Source organism: Nerophis ophidion, linkage group LG07 (genome assembly GCF_033978795.1).
Source record: "Nerophis ophidion isolate RoL-2023_Sa linkage group LG07, RoL_Noph_v1.0, whole genome shotgun sequence".
In the NCBI taxonomy this organism is placed as follows: Eukaryota; Metazoa; Chordata; class Actinopteri; order Syngnathiformes; family Syngnathidae; genus Nerophis; species Nerophis ophidion.
Window position 1 is genome coordinate 11,170,797 of NC_084617.1, and position 24,328 is coordinate 11,195,124.

At 38.2% G+C, this 24,328-nt stretch overlaps 1 protein-coding gene across 1 annotated transcript in view; it reads right to left on the minus strand.

Annotated features, from left to right (window-relative positions):
- The window catches only part of LOC133555925 (inactive phospholipase C-like protein 2), a 415,124-nt gene that overhangs the window by 374,407 nt on the left and 16,389 nt on the right, over positions 1–24,328 (minus strand). The window contains exons 5-8 of the mRNA XM_061905396.1: positions 23,513–23,643; positions 19,626–19,777; positions 19,250–19,405; positions 16,472–16,651 (exon numbers count right to left, since the gene is read on the minus strand). Coding sequence (XP_061761380.1) covers positions 16,472–16,651; positions 19,250–19,405; positions 19,626–19,777; positions 23,513–23,643 — 619 coding nt within the window. The remainder of the gene's footprint in view (positions 1–16,471; positions 16,652–19,249; positions 19,406–19,625; positions 19,778–23,512; positions 23,644–24,328) is intronic.

The following is a 24,328-nucleotide window of genomic DNA, read 5'->3' on the forward strand; positions in this document are numbered from 1 at the left end:
ATTAACTGTATCAAAAACCGACATCAATCTCTAAAGGATATCATCACGAGGGCTCAGGAACACTTCAGAAAACCACTGTCACTAAATACAGTTCGTCGCTACATCTGTAAGTGCATGTTAAAGCTCTACTATGCAAAGCGAAAGCCATTTATCAACAACATCCAGAAAGGCCGCCGGCTTCTCTGGGCCCGAGATCATCTAAGATGGACTGATGCAAAGTGGAAAAGTGTTCTGTGGTCTGACGAGTCCACATTTCAAATTGTTTTTGGAAATATTTGACATCGTGTCATCCGGACCAAAGCGGAAGCGAACCATCCAGACTGCTATCGACGCAAAGTTCAAAAGCCAGCATCTGTGATGGTATGGGGGTGCATTAGTGCCCAAGGCATGGGTAACTTACACATCTGTGAAGGCACCATCAATGCTGAACGGTACATACAGGTTTTGGAACAACATATGCTGCCATCTAAGCGCCGTCTTTTTCATGGACGCCCCTGCTTATTTCAGCAAGACAATGCCAAGCCACATTCAGCATGTGTTACAACAGCGTGGCTTCGGAAAATAAAGAGTGCGGGTACATTCTTGGCCCGCCTGCAGTCCAGACCTGTCTCCCATCGAAAATGTGTGGCGCATTATGAAGCGTAAAATACGACAGCGGAGACCCCGGACTGTTGAACGACTGAAGCTCTACATAAAACAAGAATGGGAAAGAATTCCACTTTCAAAGCTTCAACAATTAGTTTCCTCAGTTCCCAAACGTTTATTGGGTGTTGTTAAAAGAAAAGGTGATGTAACACAGTGGTGAACATGCCCTTTCCCATCTACTTTGGCATGTGTTGCAGCCAGTTTATAAGTTTGAACATCAAATATCTTGTCTTTGTAGTGCATTCAACTGAATATGGGTTGAAAATGATTTGCAAATCATTGTATTCCGTTTATATTTACATCTAAAACAATTTCCCAACTCATAGAAACGAGGTTTGTAGATCTGAGCTCATATCGCCCATTCCGAGTTGGATCCAGAACCATCCCCTAAGACTAAAGGTGTCCAATCTAAGTCTGACCACATGAACTGATGAAGACAATGTGAACAATCCGTTTAATTCCCTGAAAATCCACTGACGCGGATGAATGAGAACATTCACGTTCGTACATTTTTTATTTTTTTTGCATGAAATTGAATCGGTTGCACTGCAATTTTTTCCCTTTTTTCCCCCCGGGCTGCTTGGACAGAAGGCATAAAACAGCTGATAATGGCGCGTATTGTTCGCCAATTTCGCAGCTGACGCTGCTGAATGCTTTTGGAATGTGGAACGAGGCGACGGAAGAGGCTAAAAGTGGATCCTTCTGAGGCATTGTTGGAGTTCCTGGCGTGTCTGTGCGGTGAGACGAGGACACGGGCCGAGGCACGACTTCGTTTGAGTTTGGACGATTAAAGTTACGATTTCGTGTCCTCGTTTCGTATGCGGTGTTACTTCCTGGCTTGGGCGTTGTTGGTCCGGATGCGGGGACGGCAGCCGAAGTGCAGGCAAAAGTGTAATTCATGACAGAAACAAAAAAATAGGGCAGCAGGGAAGTGCACGGGGAATAGTATACAGCAGGGGTCACCAACCTTTTTGAAAGCAAGAGCTACTTCTTGGGTACTGATTAATGCAAAGGGCTACCAGTTTGATACACACTTAAATAAATTGCCAAAAATAGCCAATTTGCTCAATTTACCTTTTTTATTATTTTTATTTACCTTTAATAAATACATCTATACATATAAAAAAAATGGGTATTTCTGTCTGTCATTCCATCGTACATTTTTTTTCCTTTTACGGAAGGTTTTATGTAGAGAATAAATGATGAAAAAAACACTTAATTGAATGGTTTAAAAGAAGTGAAAACACGAAAAAAATGAAAATAAAATTTTGAAACATAGTTCATCTTCAATTCCGACTCTTTAAAATTCAAAATTCAAAGGAAAAATATTAAGAGAAAAATTAGCTAATTTGAATCTTTTTGAAAAAATAATTTATGGAACATCATTAGTCATTTTTCCTGATTAAGATTAATTTTAGAATTTTGATGACATGTTTTAAATAGGTTAAAATCCAATCTGCACTTTGTTAGAATATATAACAAATTGGACCAAGCTATATTTCTAACAAAGACAAATCATTATTTCTTCTAGAGTTTCCAGAAATAAATTTTTAAAATAAATTCAAAAGTCTTTGAAATAAGATTTAAATTTGATTCTACAGATTTTCTAGATTTGCCAGATTTTATTTTTGCATTTTAATCATAATTAGTTTGAAGAAATATTTCACAAATATTCTTCATCGAAAAAACAGAAGCTAAAATGAAGAATTGAATTAAAATGTATTTACTTATTCTTTACAAGAAAAACAATTTTTTTTACTTAAACATTGATTTAAATTGTCAGGAAAGAAGAGAAAGGAATTTAAAAGATAAAAAGGTATATGTGTTTAAAAATCCTAAAATCATTTATAAGGTTGTATTTTTTCTCTAAAATTGTCTTTCTGAACGTTATAAGAAGCAAAGTAAAACAATAAATGAATTCATTTAAACAAGTGAAGACGAAGTCTTTAAAATATTTTCTTGGATTTTCAAATTTTATATGAGTTTTGTCTCCCTTAGAATTAAAAATGTCGAGCAAAGCGAGACCAGCTTGCTAGTAAATAAATACAATTTAAAAAATAGACACAGCTCACTGGTAAGTGCTGCTATTTGAGCTATTTTTAGAACAGGCCAGCGGGCGACTCATCTGGTCCTTACGGGCGACCTGGTGCCCATGGGCACCATGTTGGTGACCCCTGCTATACAGCGTGGAATGCCCACATATGTGGTCCTCTCCAAGGTTTCTCATAGTCATCATGTTCGACAAACCCACTGGGGTGAGTTTTTCCTTGCCTTTATGTGGGCCCTACCGAGGATGTCGTGGTTTGTGCAGCCCTTTGAGGCACTTGTGATTTAGGGCTATATAAATAAACATTGATTGATTGATAAAAACTCCTTGCTACAGAAACATTGACGAAAACGAAAAAAATCCGAAAAGTCTTGGAAAGGATGTCTCTTCGGTCACACAGACCAAAGAGAAAACGACGATGCACTCGGTAAACCGTAAGGAGACGATGCGTCCGATTCTTCTGACCCCAAGACACTCCTCTAACATCGCAAGATGGAACATCAGGACCATGGATGCAGGAGGAAAGACAGGAGTTATAGTGGAAGAGATGTGGAGATTCAGAATATCTCTCCTGGGTCTGTGCCAAACCAGATGGTTCCAGTCGGGGCAGGTTAAACTGGGTAGTGGCGAGTCCATACTATATTCAGGGCACCCAGAAGACTCTGCACCACATACAGAGGGTGCAGGGTTCATGCTATCCAAAGAAGCTCAGAGGGCTCTCATTAGTTGGGAACCCATCAACTCAAGGATCATTACTGCAAAATTCCATACCAAGCATAAGAAAATTAACCTTCAAGTAGAACTGATGTGAGTTGGGAAATTGTGTTAGATGTAAATATAAACAGAATACAATGATTTGCAAATCCTTTTAAACCATATTCAGTTGAATGCACTACAAAGACAAGATATTTGATGTTCAAACTCATAAACTTTATTTTTTTTTTGCAAATAATAATTAACTTAGAATTTCATGGCTGCAACACGTCCCAAAGTAGTTGGGAAAGGGCATGTTCACGACTGTGTTACATCACCTTTTCTTTTAACAACACTCAATAAAGGTTCGGGAACTGAGGAAACTAATTGTTGAAGCTTTGAAAGTGGAATTCTTTCCCATTCTTGTTTTATGTAGAGCTTCAGTCGTTCAACAGTCCGGGGTCTCCGCTGTCGTATTTTACGCTTCATAATGCGCCACACATTTTCGATGGGAGACAGGTCTGGACTGCAGGCGGGCCAGGAAAGTACCCACACTCCTTTTTTACAAAGCCACGCTGTTGTAACACGTGCTGAATGTGGCTCGGCATTGTCTTGCTGAAATAAGCAGGGGCGTCCATGAAAAAGACGGCGCTTAGATGGCAGCATATGTTGTTCCAAAACCTGTATGTACCTTTCAGCATTAATGGTGCCTTCACAGATGTGTAAGTTACCCATGCTTTGGGCACTAATGCACCCCCATACCATCACAGATGCTGGATTTTTAACATTGCGTCAACAACAGTCTGAATGGTTCGCTTCCCCTTTGGTCTATCACACCATGTCGAATATTTCCAAAAACAATTTGGACTACAGAACACTTTCCCACTTTGCATCAGTCCATCTTAGATGATCTCGGGCCCAGAGAAGCCTGCGGCGTTTCTGGATGTTGTTGATAATGGCTTTCGCTTTGCATAGTAGAGCTTTAACTTGCACTTACAGATGTAGCGACCAACTGTATTTAGTGATAGTGTTTTTTCTGAAGTCTTCCTGCGCCCATGTGGTGATATCCTTTAGAGATTGATGTCGGTTTTTGATACAGTGCCGTCTGAGGGATCGAAGGTCACGGTCATTCAATGTTGGTTTCCGGCCATGCCGCTTACGTGGAGTGATTTCTCCAGATTCTCTGAACCTTTTGATGATATTATGGACCGTAGATGTTGAAATCCCTCAATTTCTTGCATTTGCACTTTGAGAAACGTTGTTCTTAAACTATTTGCTCACGCAGTTGTGGACAAAGGGGTGTACCTCGCCCCATCCTGTCTTGTGAAAGACTGAGCATTTTTTGAGAAGCTGTTTTTATACCCAATCATGGCACCCACCTGTTCCCAATTAGCCTGCACACCTGTGGGATGCTCCAAATAAGCGTCTGATGAGCATTCCTCAACTTTATCAGTATTTTTTTTAATTTGTTTTTCACGTGTTGCTGGCATCAAATTTTAAAGTTAATGATTATTTGCACACAAAAAAAAATGTTTATCAGTTTGAACATCAAATATGTTGTCTTTGTAGCATATTCAACTGAATATGGGTTGAAAAGGATTTGCAAATCATTGTATTCTGTTTATATTTACATCTAACACAATTTCCCAACTCAAATGGAAACAGGGTTTGTACAATGCTATGCCCCTACCAACGATGCAGAGGATGAAACGAAGGACAACTTTTACAATCTTCTACACCACATTCTTCAGAAAAAGAAAGGAAAGGAAATCATGGTCTTAATGGGGGACATGAATGCGAAAATAGCAGGAAATAACAACGGCTATGAACTGATAATGGGAACGCAAGGGCTTGGAACAATGAATGTAAACGGAGAAAGGTTTTTGCTACAACATGTGCAGACAACCAAATAACTCAAAATTAAGTCTTTATTACTTAGAATATGTTCCCCTAATGTCCAGATAACTCTAAATGAAGTCTGTGTTACTTAGAATATGTTCCCCTAGTGTCCAGATAACTCTAAATGAAGTCGGTGTTACTTAGAATATGTTCCCCTAGTGTCCAGATAACTCTAAATTAAGTCTGTGTTACTTAGAATATGTTCCCCTAGTGTACAGATAACTCTAAATTAAGTCGGTGTTACTTAGAATATGTTCCCCTAGTGTCCAGATAACTCTAAATGAAGTCTGTGTTACTTAGAATATGTTCCCCTAGTGTCCAGATAACTCTAAATTAAGTCGGTGTTACTTAGAATATGTTCCCCTAGTGTCCAAATAACTCTAAATTAAGTCTCCTAACCCTAACCACACAACTCTAAATTAAGTCGGTGTTACTTAGAATATGTTCCCCTAGTGTCCAGATAACTCTGAATTAAGTCTGTGTTACTTAGAATATGTTCCCCTAGTGTCCAGATAACTCTGAATTAAGTCTGTGTTACTTAGAATATGTTCCCCTAGTGTCTAGATAACTCTAAATGAAGTCTGTGTTACTTAGAATATGTTCCCCTAGTGTCCAAATAACTCTAAATTAAGTCTCCTAACCCTAACCAAACAACTCAAAATTAAGTCTTTATTACTTAGAATATGTTCCCCTAGTGTCCAGATAACTCTAAATGAAGTCTGTGTTACTTAGAATATGTTCCCCTAGTGTCCAGATAACTGTAAATTAAGTCTGTGTTACTTAGAATATGTTCCCCTAGTGTCCAGATAACTCTGAATTAAGTCTGTGTTACTTAGAATATGTTCCCCTAGTGTCTAGATAACTAAATGAAGTCTGTGTTACTTAGAATATGTTCCCCTAGTGTCCAGATAATTCTAAATTAAGTATGTGTTACTTAGAATATGTTCCCCTAGTGTCCAGATAAATCTAAATGAAGTCTGTGTTACTTAGAATATGTTCCCCTAGTGTCCAGATAACTCTGAATTAAGTCGGTGTTACTTAGAATATGTTCCCCTAGTGTCCAGATAACTCTAAATGAAGTCTGTGTTACTTAGAATATGTTCCCCTAGTGTCCAGATAACTCTAAATTAAGTCGGTGTTACTTAGAATATGTTCCCCTAGTGTCCAAATAACTCAATTAAGTCTCCTAACCCTAACCAAACAACTCAAAAGTAAGTCTTTATTACTTAGAATATGTTCCCCTAGTGTCCAGATAACTCTGAATTAAGTCTGTGTTACTTAGAATATGTTCCCCTAGTGTCCAGATAACTCTGAATTAAGTCGGTGTTACTTAGAATATGTTCCCCTAGTGTCCAGATAACTCTAAATGAAGTCTGTGTTACTTAGAATATGTTCCCCTAGTGTCCAGATAACTCTATATGAAGTCTGTGTTACTTAGAATATGTTCCCCTAGTGTCCAAATAACTCTAAATTAAGTCTCCTAACCCTAACCAAACAACTCAAAATTAAGTCTTTATTACTTAGAATATGTTCCCCTAGTGTCCAAATAACTCTAAATGAGGTTTGTGTTACTTAGAGTATGTTCCCCTAGTGTCCAGATAACTCTAAATTAAGTCCGTGTTACTTAGAATATGTTCCCCTAGTGTCCAAATAACTCAAAATTAAGTCTCCTAACCCTAACCAAATAACTCAAAATTAAGTCTTTATTACTTAGAATATGTTCCCCTAGTGTCCAAATAACGCTGAATTAAGTCTGTGTTACTTAGAATCTGTTCCCCTAGTGTCCAAATAACTCTAAATTAAGTCTCCTAACCAAACAACTCTAAATTAAGTCTGTGTTACTTAGAATATGTTCCCCTAGTGTCCAGATAACTCTAAATGAAGTCTGTGTTACTTAGAATATGTTCCCCTAGTGTCCAGATAACTCTAAATGAAGTCTGTGTTACTTAGAATATGTTCCCCTAGTGTACAGATAACTCTAAATTAAGTCGGTGTTACTTAGAATATGTTCCCCTAGTGTCCAGATAACTCTAAATGAAGTCTGTGTTACTTAGAATATGTTCCCCTAGTGTCCAGATAACTCTAAATGAAGTCTGTGTTACTTAGAATATGTTCCCCTAGTGTCCAGATAACTCTAAATTAAGTCTGTGTTACTTAGAATATGTTCCCCTAGTGTCCAGATAACTCTAAATTAAGTCTGTGTTACTTAGAATATGTTCCCCTAGTGTCCAGATAACTCTAAATGAAGTCTGTGTTACTTAGAATATGTTCCTCTAGTGTCCAGATAACTCTAAATGAAGTCTGTGTTACTTAGAATATGTTCCCCTAGTGTCCAGATAACTGTAAATGAAGTCTGTGTTACTTAGAATATGTTCCCCTAGTGTCCAGATAACTCTAAATTAAGTATGTGTTACTTAGAATATGTTCCCCTAGTGTCCAGATAACTCTAAATGAAGTCTGTGTTACTTAGAATATGTTCCCCTAGTGTCCAGATAAATCTAAATGAAGTCTGTGTTACTTAGAATATGTTCCCCTAGTGTCCAGATAACTCTAAATGAAGTCTGTGTTACTTAGAATATGTTCCCCTAGTGTCCAGATAACTAAATGAAGTCTGTGTTACTTAGAATATGTTCCCCTAGTGTCCAGATAACTGTAAATTAAGTCTGTGTTACTTAGAATATGTTCCCCTAGTGTCCAGATAACTCTAAATTAAGTCTGTGTTACTTAGAATATGTTCCCCTAGTGTCCAGATAACTCTAAATTAAGTCTGTGTTACTTAGAATATGTTCCCCTAGTGTCCAAATTACTCTAAATTAAGTCTCCTAACCCTAACCAAACAACTCAAAATTAAGTCTTTATTACTTAGAATATGTTCCCTAGTCTCCAGATAACTCTGAATTAAGTCTGTGTTACTTAGAATATGTTCCCCTAGTGTCCAGATAACTCTGAATTAAGTCTGTGTTACTTAGAATATGTTCCCCTAGTGTCCAGATAACTCTAAATGAAGTCTGTGTTACTTAGAATATGTTCCCCTAGTGTCCAGATAACTCTAAAGTAAGTCTTTGTTACTTAATATATGTTCTCCTAGTGTCCAGATAACTCTAAATTAAGTCTGTGTTACTTAGAATATGTTCCCCTAGTGTCCAGATAACTCTAAAGTAAGTCTTTGTTACTTAAAATATGTTTTCCATACTGAAGTGTTACTGGAGCTATACCACCCCAGACTATAATTTCTTGAAAATTACCACATTTTTGTTTGAATATTATAAATATAATCCGCTAGAATGAAACCACTTTCATGTCCTAATATCTTATATTGTGACATAAATCTCGCATGATAACTTCAGTTTATTCTGGTAAAATGCCAACTTTTTTTCCTTGTAATTTTACATCCATCCATTTTCAACCTGGTGGGGTTTGGTACTTCCAACAAGGTTAAGAACCACTGACATACAACAATTCCAAGATATAGGCACCTTGGAACTATACAGTGGGGCAAGAAAGTATTTAGTCAGCCACCGATTGTGCAAGTTCTCTCACTTAAAATGATAACAGAGGTCTGTAATTTTCATCATAGGTACACTTCAACTGTGAGAGACAGAATGTGAAAAAAAAATCCAGGAATTCACATTGTAGGAATTTTAAAGTATTTATTTGTAAATTATGGTGGAAAATAAGTATTTGGTCAACCATTCAAAGCTCTCACTGATGGAAGGAGGTTTTGGCTCAAAATCTCACGATATATGGCCACATTCATTCTTTCCTTAACACGGATCAATCGTCCTGTCCCTTTAGCAGAAAGCATGATGTTTCCACCCCCATGCTTTACAGTAGGTATGGTGTTCTTGGGATGCAACTCAGTATTCTTCTTCCTTCAAACACGACGAGTTGAGTTTATACCAAAATGGATACATGGATGATACAGCAGAGGATTGGGAGAATGTCATGTGGTCAGATGAAACCAAAATAGAACTTTTTGGTATAAACTCAACTTGTCGTGTTTGGAGGAAGAAGAATACTGAGTTGCATCCCAAGAACACCATAACTACTGTGAAGCATTGGTGTGGAAACATCATGCTTTGGGGCTGTTTTTCTGCTTAGGGGACAGAACAATTGATCCGGGTTAAGGAAAGAATGAATGGGGCCATGTATCGTGAGATTTTGAGCCAAAACCTCCTTCCATCAGTGAGAGCTGATGTCTGCTCTCGCCTTTCCTTTTTCTGCTCTGTATTGACTGGACCATGAACCAAACAACCAAAAACAGCAAAACCGGCATGGAGTCGAGCCTTACCGAACAACTGGAGGACCTAGACTTTGCAGACGATCTATCTCTCCTGGCTCACACTCACCAACAGATGCAGGACAAAACAAAAAAACTACAAAGAGCTGCTGCGTTTTTGGGGCTTTAAAGGCCTACTGAAATGAGATTTTCTTATTTAAAGCAGGTCCATTCTATGTGTCATAGTTGATCATTTCACGATATTGCCATATTTTTTGCTGAAAGGATTTAGTAGAGAACATCGACGATAAAGTTCGCAATTTTGGTCGCTAATAAAAAAGCCTTGCCTGTACCGGAAGTAGCAGACGATGTGCGTGTGACGTCACTTGTTGTAGGGCTCCTCACATCTGATCATTGTTTATAATCATATGCCACCAGCGGCAAGAGCGATTCGGACCGAGAAAGCAACGATTTCCCCATTAATTTGAGCGAGGATGAAAGATTCGTGGATGAGGAAAGTTAGAGTGAAGCACTAAAAAAAAAAAAAAAAAAAAAAAAAAGGCGACGGCTGCGGGAGCGATTCAGATGTTATTTCGCGATATTGCCATATTTTTGATGAAAGGATTTAGTAGAGAATATCGACAATAAAGTTCGCAACTTTTGGTCGCTAATAAAAAAGCCTTGCCTGTACCGGAAGTAGCAGACGATGTGCGCGTGACGTCACTTGTTGTAGGGCTCCTCACATCTGATCATTGTTTATAATCATATGCCACCAGCGGCAAGAGCGATTCGGACCGAGAAAGCAACGATTTCCCCATTAATTTGAGCGAGGATGAAAGATTCGTGGATGAGGAAAGTTAGAGTGAAGCACTAAAAAAAAAAAAAAAGGCGACGGCTGCGGGAGCGATTCAGATGTTATTTCGCGATATTGCCATATTTTTGCTGAAAGGATTTAGTAGAGAATATCGACAATAAAGTTCGCAACTTTTGGTCGCTAATAAAAAAGCCTTGCCTGTACCGGAAGTAGCAGACGATGTGCGCGTGACGTCACAGGTTGTGGAGCTCCTCACATCCTCAAGTTGTTTATAATCATAGCCACCAGCTGCAAGAGCGATTCGGACCGAGAAAGCAACGATTTCCCCATTCATTTGAGCGAGGATGAAAGATTCGTCGATGAGGAAAGTTAGAGTGAAGCACTAAAAAAAAAAAAGAAAAAGGCGACGGCTGCGGGAGCAATTCAGATGTTATTTCGCGATATTGCCATATTTTTGCTGAAAGGATTTAGTAGAGAACATCGACAATAAAGTTTGCAACCATTGGTCGCTAATAAAAAAGCCTAGCCTTTACCGGAAGTAGCAGACGATGTGCACGTGACGTCACAGTTTGTGGAGCTCCTCACATCCTCAAATTGTTTATAATAATAGCCACCAGCTGCAAGAGCGATTCGGACCGAGAAAGCGACAATTTTGGCGCAGTGGGAGAGTGGCCGTGCGCAACCCGAGGGTCCCTGGTTCAAATCCCACCTAGTACCAACCTCGTCACGTCCGTTGTGTCCTGAGCAAGACACTTCACCCTTGCTCCTGATGGGTGCTGGTTGGCGCCTTGCATGGCAGCTCCCTCCATCAGTGTGTGAATGTGTGTGTGAATGGGTAAATGTGGAAGTAGTGTCAAAGCGCTTTGAGTACCTTGAAGGTAGAAAAGCGCTATACAAGTACAACCCATTAACCATTTATCATTAATTTGAGCGAGGATGAAAGATTCGTGGATGAGGAAAGTAAGAGTGAAGCACTAAAAAAAAAAAAAAAAGGCCACGGCTGCAGGCGCGATTCAGATGTTATAAGACACATTTACTAGTGTTTTAGTGAGATTATAAAGTCAAACCTGAAAGTCAGAGGGCTGCGGGGACCGCCAGTGTCTCTGAGAGAAGCCAATGTGGGAGCCAAGATCAGAGATGCCTTTTTGACAGCTGCAGGAGGAGGTCGCATAATCCGTTCAAGTCTCCGGTACGAGCCGACTTAATAACACAATTTCCCCATCCAAAAACATGCTGGTTTACATGTGGTAGAGAAAAATGCTCGCTAAAGCTTCACAAACAAACAAAGAAACACCGGCTGTGTATCGGTTGCTAAAGGCAGCTGCAATCCACCGCTTTCCACCAACAGCATTCTTCTTTGACGTCTCCATTATTAATTGAACAAATTGCAAAAGATTCAGCAACACAGATGTCCAAAATACTGTGTAATTATGCGATGAAAAGAGACGACTTTTAGCCGTAAGTGGTGCTGGGCTAAAATGTCCGCTCCAACCAATAACGTCACAAACACGCGTCATCATTCCGCAGGAAACTCCGCGGGAAATTTAAAATTGCAATTTAGTAAACTAAACCGGCCGTATTGGCATGTGTTGCAATGTTAACATTTCATCATTGATATATAAACTATCAGACTGCGTGGTCGGTAGTAGTGGGTTTAGGTAGGCTTTTAAGATCAATTCAGAAAAAACAAAAGGTCATGTGTATCAGTAACAAGAACAATACACCAATAAAAAAGGACCATAATCAATTAGAGGAGCATAATCAGTGGGGACGGAGAGACAGATGAAGATGTCAAATCCAGAATACGGAGAGCAAGAACATCATTCAACATGCTAAACAAAATATGGAGAGCAAAAAAAAAAAAAATCTCTCAAAACCAAACTGAAAATATTTAACTCAAATGTCAAATCCAAACATGGAAAACCACCAATAGCATACTCAATAAACTTCAGACATTCGTAAACCGTTGCCTCCGTCGGGTCCTAGGAGTCATCAATGCCAACCTGTGGGAACTCACCAAACAAGAACCGGTGGAACTGCACATCAGGAGAAGGAAGTGGAGCTGGATAGGTCACACACTCAGAAAACCCAATAAATCAATCACCAAACAGGCACTAACATGGAACCCACAGGGAAAAAGAAACAGAGGGAGACCAAGAACAACCTGGAGAAGAAGCACGGAACAGGAGATGAGGGCTGAGGGGCTGTCATGGCAACAACTCGACCGAAGGTCACAAGACCGGAACGGGTGGAAGGCTTTTGTCTGCGGGCTATGTTCCTCAGGGAATACTAAGGCCTGAAGAAGTAAGTATAGCTTCCGGTGTCGGACGACTTTGTTTCACAAGATGTAGTTTCTCTTAAGTATCCTTCTTGAAAATGGCCTTGAAAATATATACAGTATCTGCCACCTAATCAATGTAAGTACCGCTGGCTTTCTATGACTCCGGTGCCACTTCCTGTTTTCGCAACTTGTGATTGGATACTCACTTGGGACCCCCAAGTTGTCATGTTGAGGGGGTCGCAACTTGCTGCGGGGTTTGTTCTCCCGGGATGCAAACGGACTACTCTGGACCAGGCGTGAAGGTAGGAACATATTTCAATTTTCCTGAAGGAACTCTCCTGAAGGAATCAATAAAGTACTATCAATCAATCAATCAATCAATGTTTACTTATATAGCCCTAAATCACTAGTGTCTCAAAGGGCTGCACAAACCACTATGACATCCTCGGTAGGCCCACATAAAGGCAAGGAAAACTCACACCCAGTGGGACATTGGTGACAATAATGACCCAGTGGGACGTCGGTGACAATGATGACTATGAGAACCTTGGAGAGGAGGAAAGCAATGGATGTCGAGCGGGTCTAACATGATACTGTGAAAGTTCAATCCATAATGGATCCAACACAGTCGCGAGAGTCCAGTCCAAAGCGGATCCAACACAGCAGCGAGAGTCCCGTTCACAGCGGAGCCAGCAGGAAACCATCCCAAGCGGAGGCGGATCAGCAGCGCAGAGATGTCCCCAGCCGATACACAGGCAAGCAGTAAATGTCCACCGGATCGGACCGGACCCCCTCCACAAAGGAGAGTGGAACATAGAAGAAAAAGAAAAGAAACGGCAGATCAACTGGTCTAAAAAGGGAGTCTAACTATCTATCTATCTATCTATATTTAATATCTTCTCCCAAAAAGGTAGAAAAAAAAAAACGGAAAACAAGGCTAATCGCACTTGAAGTTAAAGTTAACTACTAGCATAAGCTATGGCATAGCAAGAAACAAATATGAAACTGTGGCATGAAACAACTAACCAAATTATGGCATGAACAAACAAAAACTTACTTGGCGAGCAAACGATCGCATGACACAAGCATGAAACTATGGCATGAAAAGAGCGTGAAACTACGGCATGAAAAGAGCGTGAAACTATGGCATGAAAAGAGCGTGAAACTATGGCATGAACAGAGCCAAAACCGAGTAATGTGGCCAGGACGACTAACTGACAAAACAGGCTTAAATAATAGTCTCTGATTAAAGCAGGTGCGTGATCCAAACACGCGAGGCAGGTGAAACTAATGGGTCGTCACAGAAACCAAAACAAAACAAGGGTGCACAAAAACAGGAACTAATGGAGTCCAAAACGCCTAAATAAAACAAAATCTAGACCACAGATCACGACACAAGTGAGTATCCAATCACAGCGCAAGGAAGGCCTTACTGGCAACAACTCGTGAACTTGAGGGTTGCAGGTTCGATTCCCGCTTTTGCCATCCTAGTCACTGCCGTTGTGTCCTTGGGCAAGACACTTTACCCACCTGCTCCCAGTGCCACCCACACTGGTTTAAATGTAACTTAGATATTGGGGTTCACTATGTAAAGCGCTTTGAGTCACTAGAGAAAAGCGCTATATAAATATAATTCACTTCACTTCACTTCAGTTGTCTATCAACTGTATGTGTCCGTTCACTTGTTGATTCTGAAGGCCCCGGGCAGATTTGGTACAGCATGGCAAGATAAGAGAGATGAATTCTGATTGGATACAAACTCTAACCTAAAAATAAGAGCAGTGGAAAGAGCATAATATGACATGAAGAGGATATAAATACTTTTAGATATTTAGGGAAAGTACATTAAAAATGACTTGTATCTTTAATTATGATCATGATTTCTGGTTATGTTAGGCCAGCAGAGAAGACTTAGCTGGCACCGAAAGCAATCCTAATTGGCAATCAGGAACAGATGAGGGAGTTATTGCTCAGACAGAGCAAATGGCCAAAAGGGGGCAAACAGGAAATGGAACAAAAATAAAAGCCCTGGACAGGAAATTAAACAAAAATGGCCCAGGATCATCTTTAAAATGCTAAAAAAAAATAAAAAATAAAAAATAAGTGTGTTCTTGTCTCTTATAATGATTGTGAACGAAAAATGTCATAAAAAAGCGCAGTTACCCTTTAAGGCAGGGGTCCCCAAACTTTTTGACCTGGGGGCCGCATTGGGTTAAAATAATTTGGCTGGGGACCGGGCTGTTTTTTTATACATACAGTGGGGCAAAAAAGTATTTAGTCAGCCACCGATTGTGCAAGTTCTCCAACTTAAAATGATGACAGAGGTCTGTAATTTTCATCATAGGTACACTTCAACTGTGAGAGACAGAATGTGGAAAAAAAATCCAGGAATTCACATTGAACATTTTAAAGAATTGATTTGTAAATTATGGTGGACAATAAGTATTTGGTCACTTCAAACAAGGAAGATCTCTGGCTCTCACAGACCAGTAACTTCTTCTTTAAGAAGCTCTTCTGTCCTCCACTCGTTACCTGTATTAATGGAACTTGTTTTAACTCGTTATCTGTATAAAAGACACCTGTCCACAGCCTCGAACAGTCAGACTCCAAACTCCACTATGGCCAAGACCAAAGAGCTGTCAAAGGACACCAGGAAAAGAATTGTAGACCTGCACCAGACTGGGAAGAGTGAATCTACAATAGGCAAGCAGCTTGGTGTGAAAAAATCAACTGTGGGAGCAATTATCAGAAAATGGAAGACATACAAGACCACTGATAATCTCCCTCGATCTGGGGCTCCACGCAAGATCTCATCCCGTGGGGTCAAAATGATCATGAGAACAGTGAGCAAAAATCCCAGAACCACACGGGGGGACCTGGTGAATGACCTGCAGAGAGCTGGGACCAAAGTAACAAAGGTTACCATCAGTAACACACTACGCCGACAGGGAAACAAATCCTGCAATGCCAGACGTGTCCCCAGGCCCGTCTGAAGTTTGCCAGAGAGCACATGGATGATACAGCAGAGGATTGGGAGAATGTCATGTGGTCAGATGAAACCAAAATAGAACTTTTTGGTATAAACTCAACTCGTCGTGATTGGAGGAAGAAGAATACTGAGTTGCATCCCAAGAACACCATACCTACTGTGAAGCATGGGGGTGGAAACATCATGCTTTGGGGCTATTTTTCTGCTAAGGGGACAGGACGATTGATCCGTGTTAAGGAAAGAATGAATGGGGCCATGTTTTGTGAGATTTTGAGCCAGAACCTCCTTCCATCAGTGAGAGCTTTGAATGGTTGACCAAATACTTATTTTCCACCATAATTTAGAAATAAATTCTTTAAAATTCCTACAATGTGAATTCCTGGATTTTTTTTTTCACATTCTGTCTCTCACAGTTGAAGTGTACCTATGATGAAAATTACAGACCTCTGTCATCATTTTAAGTGGGAGAACTTGCACAATCGGTGGCTGACTAAATACTTTTTTGCCCCACTGTGTATATATATATATATATATATATATATATATATATATATATATATATATATATATATATATATATAATTTATATGATATCACGTCATCGATTGGAAAATGCATTTTTTGAGCGGCTAGGAGACTCTGAGAGAAACAAGCAACAAGCGTTTGAAAATGGATTAGAAAGGACAGATTAAAAAAAAATATATATATATATATATTTTTTTTTTTTTTTTCAACTCTCGACTTCCTGCGGGCTGGATCTCGAACGCTGGCAGGTTGTAACCTGCCCGCGGGCCGTAGTTTGGGGACCACTGCTTTGAGGACAGTTCCCGGGAGAAACACGGTTCTCATCGAAGCCCAACCCCACAAAAAAAAAAGCGACTTACTTCCTGGTGTTCTCGTTCTTCAGCAGCGCCTTGGCCTGCTGCTCGCTAATGATGGTGGCCTTGACCTGCGGCGGGTTCATGTGCACGTTCAGCTTGCCTCCCACCAGGAGGCGAACGGTGGCGGCAAACTTGGTCTGGGTCTTCAGCACCTGTGGAGGCTGCTTCTCGATGATGAAGGTGCTGCAGAGGGAGGAAGTCGTGCCAGTCAACCGAGAAGCAAAATGGATAAAAATATATATCCCTCATTATTTCTTGTTGAAGGAATATTATACGGCAGATCTAACCCGCCACATATCTTAAGTGGCCCAGGAAATCGTCTTTCTTGCAAATTGCGACTCGTTCTTTTAATGTTGACTGCATGCAGTTACATGATGAAATACCGTATTTTTCGGACTATAAGGCGCACTTAAAATCCTTTCATTTTCTTAAAAACTCGACAGTGCGCCTTATAGCCCGGTGCGCCTGATATACGGAATAATTTTGGTTGTGCTTATCGACCTCGAAGCTGTTTTATTTGGTACATAGTGAAATGATAAGTGTGACCAGTAGATGGCAGTCCCACATAAGAGATACGTGTCGACTGCAATATGATGGCGAAATGACTCAAGTAAACAACACCGACATATGTTCCATAGAAAATTTGAGAGTTCCGGTCTGTCGGTTTTGCACTAGTGAGCCACGGATGAGGAGATGCTGCTGCGTAATTGATTGAAGTAACGTATGAATGTCATTAAAACAGATAGCGCCATCTTTTGACACTTATTCCACTCCCGTCCTTGCATGGAAATCATCTTTCTTGCAAATTGCGATTCGTTCTTTTAATGCAGACTGCATGCAGTTACATGATGAAATACCGTATTTTCCGGACTATAAGGCGCACTTAAAATCCTTTCATTTTCTTAAAAACTTGACAGTGCGCCTTATAACCGGGTGTGCCTAATGTACGGAATAATTTTGGTCATGCTTACCGACCTCGGAGCTATTTTATTTGGTACATGGTGTAATGATAAGTGTGACCAGTAGATGGCAGCCCCACATAAGAGATACGTGTCGACTGCAATATGATGGCGATATGACTCAAGTAAACAACACCGACATATGTTCCATGGAAAATTAGAGAGTTCCGGTCGGTCGGTTTTGCACTAGTGAGCCACGGATGAGGAGTCGCTGCTGCGTAATTGATTGAAGTAACGTATGAATGTCGTTAAAACAGTTAGCGCCATCTTTTGACACTTATTCCACTCCCGTCCTTGCATGGAAATCATCTTTCTTGCACTTAAAATCCTTTCATTTTCTTAATAACTTGAGAGTGCGCCTTATAGCCCGGTGCACCTGATGTACGGAATAATTTTGGTTGTGCTTATCAACCTCGAAGCTATTTTATTTGATACATAGTGAAATGATGAGTGTGACCAGTAGATGGCAGTCACACATAGGAGACACGTGTAGATAATATGATGGCAATATGACTCTCTTCCCAAAGCCATCAGTGACTGCTCAGACCTTCCTACTCAGTATTATGTATTTTACAACGTACTGCTTTTATATTTCCTGCATTTTATATTATTACTTTGGAACTGTTTTATATTTAAATTGTTTATCTTGTAAAGCGTCTTTGAATACTCTGAAAAGCGCTATACCAAATTAAATGTACTTTTATTATTATTAAGTAAACAACACCAACATATGTTCCATTGAAAATACAGAACATTACACACGGCGCTCAAAAATCTATCAAAATGTTTTAGTACGACTTTGGTAAGCTAAGAAGCCGTACCACTTGTTGGATTTTACTCTGCTTCAACATAGGAGGAGTATTATGGTGTGTGTATAAGGTAAGACATATTATCTTCCGTTTTGTTTCGCAATATTATGCAAAGGCAACTTTTCTTACCTTCCAGTACCTGCTGATCTGTATTTGGGATCTGCATAAGTCCTGAAAATTTGCTCGCGTCCGCCTTTGTAGTCCGTGTCGACCCAGTAGTCGATAAGCTTCTTCTTTTTCTCTTTTTTCTTGTTATGTTGCTTTCATCCTCAGCCGTTGCCATTTCTAATATAATGTAGTGTAAAGTTCTTACTTATTTCTGTCAGTAAACTCGCCATGAAAGCGCTAAAACATACCGGTGTAGTGAGTTGACATTATTTACCCAAGGAACTTTACTTATTAGAGCGTTACAGTCGGTCGGTTTTGCACTAGTGAGCCACTCATCACGACTTATTACCACCATTTTCTCACCGAAACCAGCCTGTTGACATGTGTTAGGGAACCATGTTCGCTTGACCGCTCTGTTCCATTGTAAAGCTTTACCGTCATCTTTCGGGAATGTAAACAAAGAAACACCGGCTATGTTTGTGTTGCCGAAGGCGGCCGCAATACACCGCTTCCCACCTACATCTTTCTTCTTTGACGTCTCCATTATTCATTGAACAAATTGCAAAAATTCAGCAACACAGATGTCCAGAATACTGTGATTAAAGCAGACGACTTATAGCTGGGATGGGTGCGGGAACAAAATATCCGCTACAATCCGTGACCTCACGCGCACACATCATCATACCGCCACGTTTTCAGCAGGATAATTCGCGGGAAACTTAAAATTGCAATTAAGTAAACTAACCCGGTTGCGATGTTAATATTTCATCATTGATATATAAACTATCAGACTGCGTGGTCGGTAGTAGTGGGTTTCAGTAGGTCTTTAAGCCGTCAAAATGGGATTTCAGGCTTCATTGCTCCAATCGTCAAATTCTCATCCCGCCGCACACAAAATGATGTACCTGGTGACCAAGGCTGAGATGATGTCTGTAATGGTGCTGTTGAGCTCATTCAGGAGGTCTTCAATAGGCCCTGGGATGGGCAGCTGTTGTCGTAGGTGCTCCGCCCTCCGAATCTGCTGCCTGTTCTGCCAGATTGTTTCCGCCAGCTTCTCGCACCTGAAAAACGCCCCCAAAAAAAAAAGAGGACAAATGTGCTTTTTAGTGCCTTTTTAGCGAGAAACATGCCAAACTTTCCCCTCGCTCCGTCTCGTTAGGAGCTTATAAAGTTGGGAGTATAAACTCAGCGGCAGTCCATTACGAGCTCGTAAAAAAAAAACGCCGACCTCGGCGCTCCCGACAGACAGCGATCCCGGCGGCAGTGCGGATCGGGACTCACCAGGACTGCAGGATGTCCATGGCCCCCTCCGGCGGGCCCCCGTTGCCCGCCAGCTGTTGCCGCCTCTTCCACTGGATCAGCTCGTCGTCCAGAATGATCGTCTGCTGCTTCCTCAGCAGCTGCAGTGTTTTCTGGTGCTTCTCTGCCAAGTCCTGGACGGGAACGACAAGAACAATGTGCACGTGTTCGTTTTTTTGTTTTTTTTTTTATATTACTTGCACTTTTCCATCCAGTCTGCTCACGCAAACACAAAACACACTTTGCCAAGATAAAACCCAGCTATGCTTCGCAATTATTTTATGTCTTAGTGAATTAGTGAATTATATTTATATAGCGCTTTTTTTCTCAAGTGACTCAAAGCGCTTTACATAGTGAAACCCAATATCTAAGTTACATTCAAACCAGTGTGGGTGGCACTGGAAGCAGGTGGGTAAAGTGTCTTGCCCAAAGACACAACGGCAGTGACTAGGATGGCGGAAGCGGGAATCGAACCTGCAACCCTCAAGTTGCTGGCATGGCCACTCTACCAACCGAGCTAAACCGTCTTGACATAAAATAATTATTAAATTATGTCTTGATATAAAATATTATTAAATTATTATGTCTTGACATAAAATAACTATAGAATTATTATGTCTTGACACAAAATAATTATAAAATTATGTCTTGACATAAAATAATTATGCAATTATTATGTCTTGACACAAAATAATTATAAAATTATGTCTTTACATAAAATATTATTAAATTATTATGTCTTGACATAAGATAACTATAAAATTACTGTCTTGACATCAAATAATTATGAGATTATGTCTTGACATAAAATAATTATACAATTATGTATTTACATAAAATATTATTAAATTATTATGTCTTGACATAAAATAACTATAAAATTACTGTCTTGACATAAAATAATTATGAAATTATGTCTTGACATAAAATAATTATAAAATTATGTCTACATAAAATAATTATAAAATTATGTGTTGACATAAAATGATTATAAAATTATGTTTTGACATAAAATAATTGTAAAATTATGTCTTGACATAAAATAATTTTAAAATGATGTCTTTACATAAAATATTATTAATTATTATGTCTTGACATAAAATAACTATAAAATTACTGTCTTGACATAAAATAATTATAAAATTATGTCTTGAAATAAAATAATTATAACATGATTGTCTTGACATAAAATAATTATAAAATTATTATGTTTTGACATAAAATAATTATAAAATTATGTCTTGACATAAAATTATGTCTTGACAAAATAATTATAAAACTATTATGTCTTGACATAAAATATTTATAAAATTGTCTTGACATAAAATAATTATAAAATTATGTCTTGACATAAAAAAATTATAAAATTATGTCTTGACATAAAATAATTATAAAATTATTATGTGTTGATATTAAATAACTATAAAATTATGTCTGGACATAAAACAATCATAAAATTATGTCTTGACATAAAATAATTTTAAAATGATTAAGTCTGGACATAAAATAATTATAAAATTGTTTTGACATAAAATAATTATAAAATTATGTGTTGACATAAAATAATTATGAAATTATTATGTCTTGACATAAAATAATTATACAATTATTATGTCTTGACATAAAATAACTATAAAATGATTGTCTTGACATAAAATAATTATAAAAGTATTATGTCTTGACATAAAATAATTATAAAATTATGTCTTGACATAAAATATTTATAAAATTATGTGTTGACATGAAATGATTATAAAATTATGATGTGTTGACATTAAATAACTATAAAATTATGTCTGGACATAAAACAATTATAAAATTATGTCTTGACATAAAATAATTATGAAATGATTAAGTCTTGACATAAAAAAATTATAAAATCATGTGTTATTATAAAAGTATGTCTTTACATAAAATAATTATAAATTAATTATAAAATTATGTGTTGACATACAATAATTATAAAATTATGTCTTGACATAAAATAATTATAAAAGTATTATGTCTTGACATAAAAAATATATAAAATCATGTGTTGACATAAAATAACTATACAATTATGTGTTGACATACAATAATTATAAAAGTATGTGTTGACATAAAATAATTATAAAATTATGTCTTGACATAAAATAATTATGCAATTTTCTTGACATAAATTATGTCTTGACATAAAATAACTATACAACTATTATGTCTTGACATAAAATAATTATACAATTATTATGTATTAACATAAAATGTTCAGACTAGTAAAACATTATGTGACCTTTAAATGTTGTTTTTAATTTAGCACCAAAAAAAACATCAAGGAACTCCACAAACACCTTTATCAAATGTGTCTAAGACAGGGGTAATCAAACTTTTATTGGCTCTGGGGCCAATAAAAGGAGGAAAATCTGTGCACACGCGGGCCAGACTATTAAATTCAGGGCATTAAAACTAAAAAATAAAGACAACTTCAGATTGTTTTCTTTGTCTTACTTTGGCCGAGGGGGGTGATCAAGGGTGATGGGTCAACTGCAGAGAATAATTTCGCCACACCTAATGTGTTTTTATTCTTTCTTTCTTTAGTTTATTTCAAACATGAACACACTTACAGTATAATACATTACACATTTTGATATAATTTCACTTTAAATCATGTCCGAAAAGGAGTAGGAAGAAGCAGAGCTTATTTAATCCTACCCCTTTTCCACTTCAGAGCGTTTACAAATATATAGAATCATTTACTGACCTTTTTATAATAAAATAACATCTGTGAATTAGTATACACAACAGTTTTGTAATATGTAATCAATTAATTCAGTCATTATTATCATACTGAGATGCAGAATATCTTATTTTCAATAAGGTTGAAAGTATTTCTCATTATTATTCTTTGTACTTTGTAAGCACTATTAATTTAAACAACCTCTTAAACTGGATCATATCAGTACAGTGTTTGGGACATCCATCCATCCATTTTCTACCGCTTATTCCCTTTTGGGGTTGCGGGGGGCGCTGGCGCCTATTTCAGCTACAATCGGGCGGAAGGCGGGGTACACCCTGGACAAGTCGCCATCTCATCGCAGTCATGGGTATTTTAACTTTAAATATCATATGACTTAAAAAAAAAAAAGACTTTCATTAGAAATGTAGGGAAATAATACAATAAAATTTAAGCAAAGCCATAGGCGTCAAACTCACTTTATTTGAGGGGCCGCATGAAGGAAAATCTGTGCACACGCTAGCTGGACTATTAAAAACATGGCATTAAAACTAAAAAATAAAGACAACTTCAGATTGTTTTCTTTGTCTTACTTTGGCCAAAAAAAGAACAAACAACATTCTGAAAATATTATAATAAAAATATAGAAAAATCGTCAGCGGTAAAGTTTAGATCCATGAAGGAAAGAAGAAAGTGAATGAATGTCTATAACTTAATCATTTATGCAAAATAATTTGTTTTCATTTGTATATTTTTTTAATGAGTTAATTGAGCAAATTGGCTATTTCTGGCAATTTATTTAAGTGTGTATCAAACTGGTAGCCCTTCGCATTAATCAGTACCCAAGAAGTAGCTCTTGCTTTCAAAAAGGTTGGTGACCCCTGATCTAGAGGTATGCTAAAGAATCACCTGATTAAAGTACAGTGTTTTACTTTCCTATATACAAACACAGTGTTACTGTTCAAACTGTGTATGATGATAGAAAGGCCAAAATATATTTCTTGATGACTACTTGGGCCTACTACACTCCTGTATTATAATGTTGGTCATTATGGTGGTACTTGGAGAGCCAAGTTTTGCGGTACTTGGTGAAAAAAGTTAGAGAACCCCTGTAGCTGAGTGTGAAGTTAAATAAGGAAAAGACTGAAATAGTCCGTACCAGTCTGTACTTCTGTAGTGTGTTGGCCTCCCTGGTCAGCCAGGCTTCCATCGTGGCTCGCTTGGTTAGGAGGGGGGGTTCTCGTAACTGTCGGTCAGCAGGGGGCAGTGTCGCCAGGCTGGATAACTGGGCTGGATTTACAGACAAAGTATAGAATAGAATAGACTTTATTGTCATTATATTTGCATATAATGAGATTAAGGAATCCAACTTAAAGTGCAGTAGTGGAAACAAATATGGAATAAAAATAAATCACATCAATTCTATTTTAAAAAAGGATAAAAAATACAAATTTAAACTAAACAGAATACTATCCCAAAAAAATAAAACAATAAGTAATCCTGTACAATATACAAAAAAACTGTACAATATACAGAACAACAGCACCGCAGTCGGATGTTTTGCACTCGAAGAGTGCAAAAAAACATAATTAAGGGTTTTTCTAAGAAGCTTTTAAAAGGCTTTTTTTTGGCTTTTCTTCATCTAGGTGGAAAAAAAACAAGTGAGATTTATTTTTCGTAATGTTGTCAATTTGCCACATTTAAAGAGGAACTGCACTTTTTTAAAATGTTGTCTATCATTCACAATCCTTATGTAAGTTGCTCTATTCTGACGATAAATTGCTCTAAAAAAACCCTCCAAAATTGTTCTATATACATGCTGTAAGTAAATATGTAATGTAGTAACAGGCACATTCATAATAAAATGTAATATTTTTGTGTTTTGCTCATTTTAAGCATAGGCGGCACATTCATTTCGATTAAACCATCATGTTTGCTTTTTCCTTTATCAACACTACTAATCATGGCAGACTTC